An 18,210-nucleotide genomic window follows, 5' to 3' on the forward strand; every position below is an offset into this window, starting at 1 on the left:
AATGCAAAAAGATACTCTGACAGCAACCACTGAGTGCCTATTCAAGCCTAGAGATACTTTAAAGTGTTACTATGTCCACTGGATAAAAAGTTCAAGGGCAAGCTCAGAAAAAAAAAAGCACTCAGAGATGAGACAACACAGGCAGGAACAGAAGATTGATATTTTTTTCTGGTTTTGGGGGGTAAGGGATGAGGAATTGTTTTTAAACCCACTGACAAATGACATCCAGGATATCCTCTTGATTTACAACCCTGACCTAGAGTTAAGTTTGTATAGTTACCTATGAAAATTCTGGTATTCTAGTCTGCTTGAATTACATACAAATACATTTATAAGTCATGCACGCAAGCATCACATGATTTATTAAGCTATTTTTGTTACCTTACAGACTCCTACTCTGTTGGCAAAGAAAAATAATTCCTGCTTAGTTCAAGGCAGTTAGCTAAAGATTCATTTGCCCTACAAAGATGTAAAGGAACACCAAATTTGAACACATAAAAGAGCTGTGACTAGAAAGAGAAAACACAATGCATTACTAAGAAGATTGCTTTAAGATATTCCAGAGCATGGAGACACCTGCAAACAACATTAATATAAAAGGACACTTTAATAAAGTGCTGCTGGAAAAGGGAAATGAACACACTGATGAAGATAAGATTAGGCAGATGATTGTGTGTCATGGACATATCTTAAACTACCTGAGGAAAAACTGAGCAGAAAACCTAGCTTGAAAAAGAGTATTTCTGTTGTTGAGAAAGTGCAAATTTGACTGGAGAAATTTAAGGAGGAAACATACAAGAGAACACAATATAAATACTAGAATTAGTAATCTGGAAAATGAACACATAGAACGATGGCAAATACTGCGACAGCAAAGTTCAGCCCTGGGCTGCAATGGCTATAATGAGGATAATGAAAGGAAGCAACACGAATGATGGAAGAGATCTTGGAGGAAATTTGATTTTCCAAAGTTGAGCAAGCTTTTGAATCTAGGAGGAATAAATACATATGTACACAATTATATCTGCAAGATTTCTAGGTCATACCACAGAAGACAATGCAGCAAAACATGTATTAATACTGAGTTTTGACCTTAGTGCTGCTCTGGTCTTTAAGAACCAGCATCTAAATGGATAAATGTGTTGAAAAAGGGTTTATGCTCCTTTTGACCTTTGCCACTCTCCTCTTAGCTGGTGAAAGGTAACGAGACTGAAGACATACAGATATTAGGACAGAAACCAAGAACAAACAATGGGAAAGCAACTATCACACATTTCTCTGGCAATGTAATCAGTTTACGTGCAGTTTTCTAGCTCTAACAGCTATAATTTTCCCTATTAATATGGCCTTAGTGTCCTGTACCTCCTGACTTCCGGGAAACACCTGGCTTATACCACTGTCCTACCATTACTTAGGCGATAGCACATCCTGTATTGTAACAGCAAACAACACAACTGTTGCATTTAAGCCCACTGGGAGAAAATGAGCATTACCAAGCTGCCAAAACCCACAAAATCAACTTAACATAAGGCAGTAAAAAAAAAAAGAAAGCTTGCAGCAGCGAGAAAGCAGTTAAAGAATGACCTGTGACACTGCAACCAAGATGAAATGAAGCCTATGATCTGCAATACCTAACAAGTTAATATGTAGACTGGTTTTGTCACCCATCCTTTTGAGGTCAGATTTGATTCAAATCTGTGCATAAAGCAATCTTTTTTTTTCCCCTCCTCTCCTCAGATCCTTTCTTATCTGTCTTATGAAAGATACTACTTTAAGGACACACTTCTCTCACGATCCCATTGTCCACATGCATGGAACAGCCATCCTATGCTTCGAACCTCCTACCATGAAGAATTTTGCTATTTTCCAAACACATGCCTCCACAGATACAAAGAGCATTCCCAGGTATAGTTTGATTATAGATTACAGAACTCAAGCTAGCACGAAAGCTTCACACAGAATCTAAAATATGATCACTATATTTAACTGCAGTTAACATTCACCTTTCCTTACGGGCTGTTTTAAGTTCAATAGCATTCGGAAAACAAAAAATTACCTACTTTAGAGAATCCACTGTACTAAATCTGGAACTCATTTCCCAATCCAACGCTGTTATTCTTTTAATTCAGGAGGCCTCCTGGACAAACTCCTGACAACATATAATCCTTGCTAGCACTACTTCTGTGATGGAAAGTACATAAAAAATTGACTCCAGCTCCCATCCTTGAAAGTCAAACTCTAAAACTAAGCTCTTTTATCAATGCAAAGCCAGAAACAAAAAGCCATAAGAAAACCTACTCCGAAGAAAGATATTTGAAACACTCTCAGCAATTGCTGCCTCCTAACAGACATTGTATCAGTTTGATTTACCCCTGTTCAAAAATAACCTTAGTAGAATTCATCACCGTGAAGAACAGTCCGTCTGCACAAATTACAGCCATCCCAAAGAAGTGCTTTATAAAACTTGGATTGAGATCAGCACCATCTACTGGTTAACCTCAACTGCAGTGAACACAAACATGAATTCAAAACCACAAATTTGCTGCTTCCTCTGAACTAACACGGAAGGAAGGTAGCTGCACTGGGTCAGTCTCAACTACAGCTTGAAACAAAGAGTCCATCCATCCAAGTCCGTATGGTATCCTGTAAAGACTTTGTCAAAATGACATTCATCAGGGCACAGACAAGGTCTTTTCATGCGATATAAGAAAACAGGACTAGAAAGACATAACTAAAACAAGCTGCATCTTTTTATTCTTTAGTATGTAGGTACTATTTGTTCCCATAATATATTTTTATGTTTAAGATTTGTCACAGAAAACTACGCATAAACCAGTAAATTGTTCTACTGGGTCTGAATCATCATGGAATAACTCTGTTTAGTAAGCCTCCAAAAAAGAAAGGGGAAAAAATCTGAACACGTAGGTCTCTATGAAACATCTTAACAGAATAAACAAAGGGCATTAGAACACAATCAACAGGAAGAGCTCTATGTAACACAATACATGGGCTGCAGAGCTCTTAGCTCCAGCGGAAGGAAGCTCTAGTCAACAGTGCACAAAATAAGCAAGGCCATGCTGCAGTCCAGAAAGATGCCTTCATGTTACCCTGAAAGATCCCTTTTTTTTCAACTTAATGCAGTAGGAAAAGTGGGAGGAAAATAAAAATCCCACTGCAACTTCACTTCCAAACTTTCATTTAGTATATTATATAACTTCATTGCCTTCACTTCTGCTGTTTCGACAGTACACCACTGAAAGAAAAGAAAAACCATGTCTGATAAAAATGTTTTTCAGAATGCTCCAGATAACACAGCATTCTGTCAAGAAAAGATCACAAAACATTCTATTGGCATTATAGATGTTTATTTTATCAGCTATTTGCCTCCTTCCTGCTTGTTACCTTATAGAACTCAAATCAAGCAGTATTAGCTTTATGCTCCCTTTCTCTGCACAGCAACACTTCGTTTTCCTTAGGACTACCCCACACACACCCCACAAAAAATTGCCAACAAAAACTAAAGGCTAAGCAAAATAAATATTGTTAGCACTTCTTAAAAGACAGGTACGTAAAAAAAATTAATCAAAGTCTAGCTCCTAGTTGCACTGGAATAATTCAGGTATCCTATAAGCACATTAACATATCTTTATTTGGAAAAAAGTTACCTAAAGATCAGTTCTCCACAATTAAAGGGAAGTGCATCATGATGATAATTTGGAAATTACATTTATGAACAAACTTCCTACCTATTTTACCATTTTCTTTCTTCTTGATCTTTATTCTAAACCAATTGTCCATGTTGTATGTACCTGCAGATAATTACTTCAGCTGTTAAAGACTAACAGCAATATTTAGACCAGAGACAGCGAAAGCAGTAACTACATCATTAAAAAAGCAATTCTACCCAAATTGTTAGTAGTACACGTACAGGACAGGGAATTAAAGGTACCATGTTAAAAACATGGAAACTGGGTAGGCCAGAGATACAGAAAGTAAAAGACAAACAAAAAACTCCCTTCTGTCAGAGGCAGCTATAGAGACAAAAAGTTGATTGCAGTTGTCACAGAGAACCTTACTGGAGAGAAGGCAACTAATTTTGAGGGAGAATCATAGACAGGCTACAGAACACTAACCAAACCTTTCAAAGAGTTTGAAAGTTGTTAGAAAACAAGAAGTTGTACAAAGTAACACAGTTTTACTAGGGATGTGTATTTTAGGCAACAAAAAACGTATGAGAAGCTTGATTTGAAAGCTCACACAAATGAAATGTCATGTCACTGATGATATGAAGACGAGCACTCAGAATGCAGAAGTGCTCAGAAAATTGTGCTTAACTGCAAGAGCTCAGAAAAGACTGTTTACTATGAATTCAAGATAAAATCCCATTAATGTTAAGAATAATGAATCTGTTGCTTCCTTTTAGTACATCAAAGTTATCCAAAGACCACCAGTCGCACCACTTAAGTTCAGAGAGACAGACACACCAGTGTTTTGTAAGATACAAACTATCAAGCAAAGCAGTATTTACACACATACCAGTCCTGGCTGTTAATGGCATCTCCATATCCTGGTGTGTCAACTACTGTTAAACGCAGTTTCACCCCTCGCTCCTCTATCTCTACTGTAGAAGCTTCTATTTGAACCGTTCTCTCTATTTTCTCTAAAATAAAGGAACATTTTGATTGTTATTGTGCCTATCAATTGCTGCAGAAATCCCTGCAGGAGAGAGCAACAGAGGAGGAAATTAATCTGAAGTGTATCGTAGCCAATGTGACATAAAATATTTTAAAGGAGAAAACAAGTTAGCTAGTCAAAATTTAACACCACATTTCTGTAAATAAACTCTAAGCAATGAACTAAAAAGGGGGGATTTAATCTTGACTGCATGAAAAAAAAAATTAAAATACTCAGAAGCATGCTGAATTATTTGTCAAAATCTATTTACCCCTCTTAGCAGGATTTATGGCTTTACAGGCAAAAAGCATGGGGATTAGAAGCAAAAAGCATGGAGAAATGGGGATTAGAGCAAAACCACATTTAGGTACATTGTCAGTTTGGGAGGCTGGGGAGGGGCAAGGGAAGTGTTGGTTATTTTAATAACAATTGATAAACAGCAAAGCTGAGTCTTTGAAAGTAAAATGAAAAAATGGTAGCTCAAAAATACAATGTGGAGGACTAAAATACATCTAGAAAGGGTCTCATGGGTGAAGGTCTCATCAGAATGAAGCAATAATAATGTAATATTTCATAGGGTATACACTAAAGGAATTGCAAAACCATGTTTACCTGCAGCTCCAGGAATGTAACGTTCTGGATAAAGATCAGTCAGGAACAGACTGTTAATTAAAGTGGATTTTCCCAAGCCAGACTCACCTACAAACAAAATTCAGGTTATTAAGCATATACATCTCTTATTCCAAAGCACCTCCTCTTTCCCCAAGCCCACATTACGGAGGAAAGGTAATCTGTTCATCAGGATCCACCCTAGCTTTTGATATAAAAGCATCAAAAGTTCAGCGAAGTACTTCTAAAACCACAGGAAAAACAAGCCTCTAGTGTTTTTATAAACTTTACATGAAAATGATAAGTTCACTGTAGTAGATTTCATAGTAAAAGCAGAAAGGTCATACTGCACTTGACTATAGATCTAGGGACAGTTTGGTTATTTCAGGGAAAGAAAAGCTTTCTTTTTTTCCATTTAAACTTACAAAATCAGGAGCTGTAACTCTCCCATTGAAAATTTCTGAGAGCTTTAAGGTTTTCCTAAGCTAGAAATTGAATCTGAAACAGTGTTAGGAGGGAGAATGAATAAAGTGATCCCAAATTAAGAATGAAGCTTTGCAGCCTTATAGTCAGGCTACGTATGTCCTATGAAAAATGAAGCAGAAAATTGTAAGGAAATTATTCAAAATTCACCTGGGAAGTTCCAGTTCCAGTCATATAAATTTTGTCCTACATCAAAGTCATGAAGTTAAACCTGTCCATGCAGTTACTAAATCTGAATTTCAGAAAGTTCCTCTTTTCCTAACCCAAGGAATCAAAGGCGTCAGCACTTACAACAATTGGCCATGTTATTTTAGAGGCTACTAACACTTAATCTTAGAGATAGAAAAGTTATCTGTATTTATCATCCCAAACTACATGAAATCAAAATCTCTACACTTATTACAAACTACTTGGTTATTTCACAGACACTGAACATTCTGTCACCAAATAATCCCAAAAGGCACTACAGAGCAAAGAATTATAAGGAAGTGTTGTACATTTCCCCTCATTTTCATTTTTCAATAACATGTCATTCCAAAGTAACCACTACAAAAAGGCGATAGTACTGTGGACTCCCTTTGCACTTGTATAATATCAAGCTGATTCAATGCAAGTATAATTCAACACATCACTTAAAACAGCTTTCTGCCTAAGGGACTTTCCAGCAGACTCCTACAGGTGCTCATTCAGAGAACAGGCAAATTACAAGTTTAGTGATTATATCAGCATGAGTCAGTATGGAACAGCAGAAAACACAATAGCAGCATCACCATTCCAACAGCAAGACATTCACCACGTGCATTCATGCCTTCTGATGGGGAAATAGGAGTCAAAGAAAGATTAATCAACTATCCCTACCATCTGATGATGAGTCAGGATTACAAGAATGTCCTGTTGGCTCAAAGTCATCATCTTTAATCACTGCAAATACTCATTCCTACCAAACATGACAACATATGAAGAGCTCTAATTAGAAAGTACATAGAGGTCCAAAACTTTTTCTTCTGTATAAAAGCCAACTGCTAAGTAGGAAGACACACATCTTCGTGAAAGAAATGTTGTTGTTGTATAACAGTCACAAAGACTTAAACAAGGCACTTACCAACCACCATCAGTGTGAATTCAAAGCCCTTCTTCACGGATTTCCTGTGAACCTGGTTGGGCAGATTTGCAAATCCCACATAACCTGCTGAGTCGGAAAACTGACAAGAGAACAAAAGTTGAGATCCCTTTCCTCTTAAAAAGTTGAAAAGAGTGCAGCTGATTCTATACAATAAAGTGCAGAGGTACATAAACCACATTGAAAAACAGAGAATTCAACCATTTTTTTCCTGCTATAGCAAGACAGACCTTGAAGCAGGCCTGTTTACCAAGCAGCCTGATATAAATGGGAATCTGGTAAGTACCTTGGGTTACATATAAACAAAAGTCTCTCCTCAAACAAAGAATCTGCAAGCTTGCAAGCACCCACTATTATTAATCTTAAACTGTAAACATGGCTAAAAATCCCCCAGATTTTAAGCTACAGAACAAAAATATCTGGTCAAATTCAGTATCTGCTGCTACTACTTTATAAAAATAAATAATGCATACACTCATATGTAGAAAAACAAGAACACTGTATAGTAATGCAGAGATTACCAGCATACAACCACACAGAGATCTATCTTCTGCTTGTTAAGCTGTTCACCTGTCTTCACAATGGTTAACTTCTAACACAAAAGCAGGAAAACGAAACATGTCTGAAAAACTTATCAAAGAGATTTGGGCTATAAAAAGGGCAGTGTGCTTCACCATCTGTTATCAATTGACTGAAAAACTAATAAGAGCCTAAACAAGAAGTGCAGCCACTTGATTAAGGGACCCATGAGTTAGCCTGAACCAAATTGTCTTTACAGATGAGTTTATGATGAGAACAGTTTTTATGCCATGCTATACTTCCAGTGGTGCTGGGGAGATACAGGGGAAATTACTTAAAGGGCAATAATTATTAGCTAACAATCCTTTTAAAACCCACTCAGATGGGGCAATACATGGGAAATGAAAGTTTGTCAAATTAAAATTTCCTTAGATAAAGGCACTGTTCTAAACATGTAAGCAAACACTGAATGTCTGGCAATCACCCAAAAGCCTATTTCTAGAAACACATGCAAGCTCTGTTTCTACTAAGCAGATCCTTTTGAGAACCACATATGAAGCAATAAGGTATCATTTATTCACTCTTTTACCACTTCAATAAAATCATGAGTATTTTCAGAAGTTCAATAGATTCTAAACAAAGTTTTGGCCATGCAGCCGTCTCTTTACCTTTACTTTTTCACCTGACTGAGACATGTTTCGTCACTCCAAGGTTCAGACACTGGAAAATAAAATCCACAATGCATGTTAGCTGACTTGAAGGTTACATTCATTTTAAGTTTTAATTGATCAATTGCATATAATCACATTTTATTCTAGCAGAACAAAATGTTACATACTCAAAGATTAACAGAAAAAAAACAAGCCGTAATCAATATAGTGGCTTACGTGAAGCTCTTCAGAGGAAAGAAATTACACAGGATTATCAAAGCCAGAATAGTTCACTGAAATACTTAAAAGTTCTGAACCAGATTACTTTAAAACTCAAAGCATTAAAATTCAGAATCCTTAAAGACCTTTCTTCTTCCTGTCTTTAAAGAAGGAAAAATATCTACCAGAAGCCAATGCTGCGTATTCATGGTACTCCTGACATAATTTTTTTAAAGTTCTGATTCTGTAGTTAACTAATAAAACCCAAAATTCAAATATTCTCTGTTCCCAACCCCCTATACCGAACAGCGTAAGGAAATCCTTTTTCCTTCCATTTTTACACTTTCCACTTCGGAATTACATTTTTCTTAAAGACAGTTTGACATAGGTAAATGTAGCATAAGTGTTGTCCAAAACATGACATTTGAGAATCATTGCCACATAAAACAATTATCCTGAGAACAAGATATCTCTGGAATTTCCAGATAGAGGTTATAACATTATTTTCTGTCACTTCAAAGTACTACCACCGAATACAAACACTATGCCAAACACTGGCAGTTGGCTAACCCACACTGGACATGAAAATTCAACCTGATCTGAAGGACTATCAGAAAGATTTGTTCTTTAGTTTCAGACACGGAACAGCTGGGGTTTGGCAAGCCCTTATCTTTTTGCTCAAGGATGTTAGTTGTGCTATAGATTAGCTATCACAGCAATAGCAAGGCCCTTTTATTTAGAGCGGCCACAGCACTGACAGGAAACACGGAAGCAGCAGAAGCACTTCACAGCTTGGTTTGTTGACAACTCAGCTCTTGGCCTGGGGAAGCAGGGAAGTGACCTATGCAGGCACCTGTGTGTTCAGACAGAAATGCTTTCCTGTTGGTTAGCTGTAGTCATTCTAGCAGGATACAGTTCAGCTTTTGACACTGGCAGTCTGACAGTCAAATCCTAGCAGAGACACACTAAGCTTTGGACTGAAAGGAAAACTGAAGTTAATTGCAACTTCGAGTTTTAAGGAAAACGTGTCTTCAGATCACACGGCATTTCATTTGCCCTGAAGCAGGCATTTTAAATCCTGGCAGTTGTGCAGCCACCAGCCACCCTGTAAGCAAGGAAAATTGTTTGACTTTGTTTATTCCTCCAACTTCCCCCCATGTGCTTGCTAATGAAAGCCTAATACATCCATTGCCTATAAAATGAGGAGGTCCTGATCCTAATCATCTTCTAATCACCTTCAGTTGAGTATTCCTCAAAACAGCCTGGGAAACATCCCTTCAGAATGGTTTGAAAAAGCCAGTCACAGTCTCGCTGAGGGATGTAACTGACTGTTTTGTCCACATCTTGTTTCTACATTTAGAAACCTCTGTTGTCACCTTGTCTATAAAATCATAGACAAGGTGACATAGTAATATAATTACTATGTTACAAGTAACATAATTCAAGAGTTTAGTAAAGTTCCTAAGTAGTCACTGAGTGTTAATGCAGCTTCACCTTCTTGGCCCTTTTCCCACAGTAAGGCCAGATGAGAAGCCACCCAGAGCAGCTGCTATAGTTAAACCTGAGAAAGGGGAGCAATTCAGATTTAAATATGCATGGTAAATTCTCAAATGACTTCTGCTTTAAACTGACAGCATAGTCACATCCATTGTAGCATTACCCAAGATACTGGATTAAAAAGCAGAAGCGTCACAATTCTTGTCAACTGAGTACGACTCATCTGGCTTCAAAATTAGCCTGTCATCTCATAAAAAGCTAAATTTACATTAAGTTGCTCCACAAATAGAACTTACAAAGCCTGTTTCCTAACAGGCAAACTACATTCACCTTGCGTCTTACCCTGACCAAAAAGTCACTGTAGCCAAAGCTGCAGACAGCTTCTCTGATCACATCGTGACTGCAGCACATGCTTAAATGTGTATGTACAGCAAGCATCTGGTTAGTTATTTCCCACTGCATTTTGTTAGACTAGAAATACTCTTAACTAAAAGCCAAACAACAACAACAACAACAACAACAAAAACCCACCACCCAAATGAATGAACCCACTGCTCCACAGCACCTAAACAAGGCACTGAGGTTCAAAATGAAGCCTGTTATGCAGCCTCAACACATTTTGCAATTCATAACACTGCCCTCATGAGGTTTCCTAGAAAATTATTCCACCAACTATCTTCTCCAGATGACCTGGGCCATCTTCCTGAAGCTTTACCACACCATTGCAAGTCAAAATCTTAGAATTAGCAAAATACTGGATGTTACCTTGTCACATCTTTTTACAGCACCAAATAACCATAGTGCTTACAGCATTGCTTACAAGTGACAACGTGTCAATGGACCAGACTACCCAAAGTATCAATGACTGCTGAACTCCTGAATGTGTCTACATGCAACTGAGTCAAACATTAAAATACTGTGAAGCTGAGTATCTGACAACACTCTGCATAGTCCCACATCTGGAAATTGTAGTTTAATTATTATGGAAAATTCATTAAAAACTAAAAATGAACAACAGAGGCAAAGCGGAGCAAGCCGCCACTGTTCTGTTTGCCTTAGATTTTCAATGAACTATTCCAATCATTATGAAATAAGCAAAGCAGCACATGCAAAATATTTCAGAGATAAAGGAATAGATAAGGTTCACTTGGATTAACTTGCAAAAAAGCAGTGAAACTACTTGTAATTGCGGGCCCCATTAAGCAGGTCTAGCAGAAAAAAAAGGACACTATGCTACAGCATAGAAATGTCCAAATCAGGTTTTGAACAATGGATAATGTAACAAAGTTTCATTTTGGATCCCAACAAATTCCTATCCTAAACAATTTGCTGTTCAGTAATCAAAGGGAACAGATTACTACTAAATTCAGTCACAATTGCCTCCTGTACAAATACAGAGCCCTGGAACGTGCCATCCTACCGTCTTCTGCTAAGAACAGTGTTCCAGTGAAAGAGAAAGAGAGGGGAAGGAAAATGGGTCATTTCCTTTGTTCCTGTCAGGATGCAAGAAGTAAATTGCTAGGAACAAGCAGACTGGGAGCTTCTTAATAGGAACTAGCACAAAGAAAACTCCATGAAAAATGTACAAAGAGTATTTCCATATAAGGATATTAAACAACACTTTAAAAGAATGGCTTCAGAGTGACCTTAACAACCATCTCCACAAGCAGAGCAGAGCAGCCCCTGAATTATTACATGGGACCTCATCTGAGATTAGGTAACTCTGATACTTTTGAAGAAGTATTTAAGAATCTAATAAGGAACCACAGAAAAACAGTAAAGGCTTAAGTAGGTTTCCAAGTGCTGGAAATAGTGTCAACAACATTAGCATTCTCAAGTCACATTTTCAGACTTAAAGCAGGCAGTGAAAAACACCAGGAAAGTGTCAGTAAAATACCAATATTTGTGGTTTCTCACAAAAAGAACTACAAAACCCCACAAAGAAATGGCAGTCAAGTACTGAGGCACATAAATAATTTTTAAAAATAGTTATAACTTCCCCAAGTGTCTTACATACAGAAAATCAAGGGAATCATGTGAAAATTAAAGATTTCCTCACTATATTCCAAACTGGATATAGAGGTAGTCAAATACAAAGGAGTTCATTCGTTTGTGCTAGTTTATGCTATCGAAGTCGTATGAGTCACCTCACTCTGTCAAACAACAGCAAAGCTGTTCTCTGTATCAGGGTTTGTCCCCATCACAACCTCACCTCTGCACCTGAAAAACCCCTCCCAGAACTCCCAAGGAGTGTTCCTCCAGGTGATTCAACTTTCCCCATTAGAACCAATGTTACCAAGTGAAGAAAACCTCTTTTACAAGTGAACAACTGAATACATTTCTGTATTACTGTTATTCAGGAAAGTAACTGTATACCACTTCCAAGACATACAAAATGTAACAGCAAATGCAACAACCCAGGATGGGTGCTTGCAGGTAGACCATGCTGAGTGTATGCCACTATTTGGATTAGCATTCAGAAGTTCTACGGACTTTGTTCTGATAATGTATTTGAACCAGTGACACACCTTATAGATTATGACTGGGAATGAATGCATTGCTGTTCATCAAAACTTGTAACATTTGTTTGACTTAATAGCACATGTATGCACAGCAAAGGAAGGAGAGGACCAAGCACTGAGAGAACCATGTGTGAGCACTGCTCTTAAAAGCAAAAGGTCTAGAAAAAACCTGTGCATAAATCCAGATCTCTAATCTTAAATATTGTATTTAAAGGTCCATTTCAATGTTAACATACTACTCCAGACAACTTCCTTTCCTAGTTGTTTCAGTGAATACAGTCACTTAAAAAGCACAAAGGTGGCAGTGATACAGTCCACATTAACAATCAGTTTTAGCGATTATGTGCTTCCTACGCAAGCAGCTTTTGACACGATTTTCCCACAGTTACTCTATCAGAGGAAAACACTGTGAAGCAGACTTGTTTTACGAGTCTGCAGGAGCTTTTCTTAAAAAGCTAAACATATCAGCCACAATCACTTATCAGAATACAGGCAGCTCTGCCTCATACCCACAAAGCTTACGTATAACTGTGGGCATACTGGCAAAGCCCAGCAAAAAGTGATAAGTTAGTATTTTAAGTTTCAAATCATGCCCAAGTCCCATGATGCCACACAGCCTCCAGCCTGCACGTAACCAATTTAAGACCTTAAAAAAGACCACAAAAAAGGTAAAGCACTCTGTTGCAAACCCTAGACCGCCTTGCCCTGTGTACTGGTGGGTTACACTGCTCCTGCAGCATCCCCCTGTCCCTGCTACTGGGCCACGCTTGGTGTTGCAATTTTTAAAACATCTGAGGAATGCCAATGGAGACAGAACTTCCTGCTCCGTCCTCGCCCCGCATCTCCAGCTACATCCTGCCGGGCACAGCCCAGCACCCCAGGGGCCTCTCCACATCCCCAAAGTAACGCACGCCCTGCTCTAAAACAAACTAAAGTGAGCCTGAACCAGTTCAAGACCCCGATACGCTCTTCCCCTCATCATCCACTAACTCCAAAAGCCTCGTCCCAGGCAGAGCGAGGCCGAAGCCAGGCCGCTGGGCCGCACACGGAGCACTCACCACCGCAGGCGAGCTCCGGGCACCGGGCATGGGCAGAGCCCCTACCGCTAGCCGCTCGGCAGAGCGGGGCAGAGCCGGGCCGGGTTGAGCGGTGTGCAGGGAGCGGGCAGGGGTCAGAAGGAGCGGAGCGGTGTGCGTGACACAAGTACCCACCTGCCGGCTGGAGGGCGCGACCTGGCCCCTGCCACTTACCTGAGCCTTCAGCCTCTTCCGCCAGTGCGCGTCCTCCAGGCCGCGATCCGGATACCTCCCCCGCGCCGTCCTCCGGCATCCCACATGCCACCGCGGCCGAGCGCCTGCCTACCTTCCGCATATCTCTATGGTCAGGACTGCTTCCCAGGGTAACAACGAAGCGCGGCTCCGGAATGAGCGAGAGGAGGGATAGAGCGTCTCCTCGCCCTGCCCGCTTGCCTGGGTGGCAGCGAGGGGGATTGTCCACGTTGTGGTGACCTCCTCGCTCAGGGCCCGCCGGCCCGGCCGCTATGGGGGGCGCGGTGTGGGAGCCAGGACACAGCGAGGGTCCAGCTGCTGGAGCGGCTCAGCGGCGGGTGCTTTTCTCCCGGGACATGCCGTAGCTAACAGCTAACATGGTCCCGGTGGGACGGGCCCGCAACCCGCCGTGCGGGATGGGCGAGCGGCTGCTTTCTCTGGGGACCCTGGGTCCCCAGCCTCCACTCCCTTGTTCCCTACAGCGTTTCAGGAGGGAGCGGTGCCGCCGCACCGCAGGCTGCTGATGTCCATGGGGATCCTACAGCGAAGCAGGTCTGTTCCTGCTATGGCCCTGAGTGCCCTGATCCAAAATACTGAGCGTCTCCTGGTGCTGCTGGCTTCACAAAGTAAAAAACATAGGAGAAAGGCTCATCCGACAGGGCTACCCCTCACGGAGGTTACTGCACCCCGACTATACCACATGGTAGCCAGTGCTACTGTGGTAACAGCTTTGAAATGGTATGAGTCTCTCTTCCTACCCCAATTTCACATTCTGCCAGCAGCACGCTTGGACATCTGTCTTGTGCAAACAGCCTGGGTCTAGAGCTACATACACGAGTTAACGCTCAAGAATGAAACAGTTAGATCCCATTCTGCTTAAAATGACTCTGTCTCAAATCGTTTGATTCCTATTTCCTACTCAAGTACCTCTGAGGTTTTAGTGATACTCCTCACAGTGGAAAACCTTTTGGTATAGTAGGTGCGATAGCCAGGGAGATCTCTAGCTTAAGCTCTGTGCTGTTCGACTGTAACGCAGTATGTAACATAAGCCTACTTGGTTTTCAACTGCTTGTCCACATGTGAAGCAAATTTTTCTCTCAAACATCATGCAAAACCCCCAATGTACTCGTTTTACCTATACCACTGCCACCTTCTCTTTCATCACAGCAGTCCCTCTGGTCAAGTGAGAGCCATCCTGATCGGTATCATCGCTGAAATGGTGGGTGGAATTCTCGCCAGCAAGGTCTCTGAGACTCCAGCAGACATAAACCTGCCGTGTAAATGACACCTGCAGTCAGATTACGGAACCAGATCACTTTCTCCTGGTGAAGCAGTGTTAAACAGCTCAAACACTCAATACAAAGTGGCCAAGGTATCAACAGTTCAATTAAGACTTTTTCCAGCCATTCAAGCTGCAAGAACTGTGCTCAGGAGAGTTCCTAGCAATCCATCTGGACATTTTGCAGAGGATGGTTTGTATGTGCGAGCTCACAGCAAATCTTTTGACTTACAGTTTTGAATACGAAGAAGCACATTTCTGCTTTTTTTCCTGTATTTCCATCCATTAAACAAATAGGGTTGCAGCTCCCAACAGGAAAATGTGGAAGTGAAACAAATGTGGCTGCAGGCAGACTGGCATTATTTGTTAATTCACATTGTGTTCATATTATCAGCTGAGCATTGATGTGATCTGAGTAAGAATAAGATAAAAGCCGATGAAAGGGCAACCAAGTTCCGTTTCCTAGGACAAAGTGTAATGTTGTAACACAAAGTAGAGTTACACACTACCTTCTTGGAGGAGCCAAAAGGTGGCATTTCAGATTTCTTTAGAAATTATTCCCTGGGTATCCATATAGGTGTTTTGTACCATCACCAAAGGAACAACAGTGGCAATTTTTCTGTCACTATATTAGAACGTGGCGATGCACACAGTATTTTACACACATAAACTGCTATTACACGTAACTATTTGTACTTGAAGAAATTACAAGAGATTAATGTGGACAATGCCAAACTACAGACTGGCATCCACACAGAGCCTACTGGAAGTTCCTGTTTTCCCGTCATTGTCACTCCTTTCCTTTGGCAGGATTTAGTGCAATGGGTGAAACATTCTCCAGAAATGTCAAATGCCGCATTATTGAGGCTTACCAGTGATTTTCCCAAGTCATGGCTCAATCAGATGGCTGACCAACTGTCACACAAAAGCTTCAGGCAAGTCACAATCATCCCAAAGCAGTCCCATTGTGCCAGAAAGTAACACAAGGAAGGGCACTTCGGGTAAGAGCAAAGGTCAGGTCTCACCAGTGCCCTACCCCTGCAGTGCCCAGTAGCAGATGCTTAGGAAAAGATAAAAGAGTGTCGTGTCTGTGTATCCTTCCAGCTTCCGGCAATCTGGAGCTCAGCAGCTTCCTGAGCCAGAAGCTTTATCTTGAGAGTCTTCTCTTCCATGAATTTTTCTTGTTGCTTTTTGAACCCATCTCAACTTTTGACATTAAAGAGCATCCTGTGACACGGAGTTTTACAGTGCGCTATGAACATGTACTTTTGTTACTTTTGAAAGCAGTTATGAGACTTATGAAACCACAGCATGGAGGATCACCAAGCAGCAGAATGGAAAAAATTTACTGCATATAACTAAGAAATAGTGCACTGCAGAAGCCTAGGGAGAATGCACGCCCACAAAAGATGTACAGCATATTTGTTATTTCTCACCCTGCTATTAGAAAAGGTGCAAATAGAAGAAATTGTTGTATTGAAGAACACTGTTCCTTCTAAACGGTTAAATAACCTGGAGATGTTAACGCAGTGAACAGCTGTCTGGCTGTGAATCACCCATTCCCATAATTATTATTTCTGAAAGAATTTTGGTTTATTCTTCCCTTGGAAGCTCAAAAGCCTTTTATAAAAGTTCCTGGTACATCTCAGTTTACATTATCAAAAGTACAATTAGAGTCCTTCCTTGAATTCAAATCTTAACTTTGTGTGGGGTCACGTCTTAGCAAGTTAGAAATACCTGATACATTCAGCAAAAATACTCTGTCTCTTTTATTCTGCTCCTTAACAGAGAAAATGGTGTGATACTGATTATAATAAAATAAATATCACCATGTAACTGAAAATTGAGTTTTGATAAAATAATCTCATGTCCCTCGGCATTATTTTGACTAAATTTAAATTTATAAAAAGATATGTTGCTAAGACATAATAAAACTGTCTCTTTTCAGCTATAAGATCCTTTAATTTGATTTTCTTTTAGTTGAGTCTGTTCCTCATGTAGCTGAATATGTGGAACTTGAGCCTAAAATTGTGTGTGATTGCTGTAATGGCTGCACTGTAAGGGCAATTCATGGAGATAGTGGCCCACTACTGTAACGCACAGAGCACCTTGATCTCTCCCAGTCTTCCCTCAAGATAAAAGTGCTCAAGTCCTGATTAAACAACATTTTCTTAAGCATATGCATAAACCATTTTAATTTCCTAACATTTGAGTTTGTGTTTGATTCAGAATATTTGTGTATGCTTTGCTAAATGACAGTACATGGCTCCAGGACTAAGCCTGTGAGAAATACATAGTTAAGAGCTCACTGTAGGTGACATCCCCTTTTAAAGGATTACCAGAGAGAAAAGCACTTTTAACATAACTTGTGTGAATGTTGGATACTGTAATTTAAATATTCCCTAGACTAATTTTCAGTATTTGGGTGTGCTGATAGACAGGAATTTCAGGGCAAACTTCCCATTCTCTGTTAGCATTTGGTAAACTGGTGATTTGATCAAAATACTCTACTGTGTAGTGCTTTATCTAAGGAATCACTAATGGGTGAACCATATTAACATCTCCAATTTTCTGTATTATTGCAGCCATGCTGCATTGGGAATCAGAAAGTCACGTCCCCTGAAAGCTGGTCTCACTGCTGAGCCCTTCTGAAGCATGCAGCTCAGGGCTGGAACTCTGCTTATGTACAAACAGGAAGCCAGTATCTGTGGATGCACCAGGATTTATATACACGAGCTACTTCACAAGTTATTTAGCAAGCCGTAAGAAAATCTGCAACAGATAAGTGTTTCCCCTTGCTGAAAAAAAAAAAAAAAAAGAAAGAACCCAAAAAGCAAAAAAATAAATGCATTTTTAGTAATGCACCACAGGAAATGAAGATTACATTTGAATTATAGCAGTCTCAGAGGAATAGAAGTGGGGGTTTGCTTTTACAAGCACGCACAAGCCTAGCTTTTCAAGATGCCAATTATGGCAACCAAGAAGCAATAAGAAGAATCTGCAACTTTTCTCTGGAATAAGACGCATTTTGCATCTTTTCACCAATAACAATCATCCTTTCCTCTCACAGAAGCCAGCTTTACTTTTAAGAAGGGAATCAGGATTGACAAAACAGATGCATGCTATTCCCAAAGAAGAGGCTTGTCTCAGGCTTGTCTCAGACTTGTCTCAGAATAGGGACAACGCTACTGAGAGTTAATCACTCTCAGAATCAGAGGAGGTTTCCCAAACCTCTCACGTATTCTCAGGAACACAGAATTCCTGGGACACTAGATAAATGTGCTATGTTTCCCATCGCTAGTCCTGAACAGTTTTCAGTAATTTCATGGTCATGTCTTTACTAATTACTTTCAACATCTGCAATGTATAT

At 40.0% G+C, this 18,210-nt stretch overlaps 1 protein-coding gene across 1 annotated transcript in view; it reads right to left on the reverse strand.

Moving 5' to 3' along the window:
* The window catches only part of LOC308226749 (septin-2), a 29,325-nt gene extending 15,715 nt beyond the window's left edge, over window positions 1–13,610 (reverse strand). Inside the window, exons 1-5 of the mRNA XM_080628767.1 lie at window positions 13,544–13,610; window positions 8,074–8,125; window positions 6,869–6,968; window positions 5,287–5,373; window positions 4,537–4,660 (exon numbers count right to left, since the gene is read on the reverse strand). Coding sequence (XP_080484893.1) covers window positions 4,537–4,660; window positions 5,287–5,373; window positions 6,869–6,968; window positions 8,074–8,100 — 338 coding nt within the window. The 5' untranslated portion in view covers window positions 8,101–8,125; window positions 13,544–13,610. The remainder of the gene's footprint in view (window positions 1–4,536; window positions 4,661–5,286; window positions 5,374–6,868; window positions 6,969–8,073; window positions 8,126–13,543) is intronic.
* Window positions 13,611–18,210: the final 4,600 nt, after the last annotated feature.

This window comes from Psittacula echo, assembly GCF_963264785.1.
Source record: "Psittacula echo genome assembly, chromosome: 13".
NCBI classification, from domain to species: domain Eukaryota; kingdom Metazoa; phylum Chordata; class Aves; order Psittaciformes; family Psittacidae; genus Psittacula; species Psittacula echo.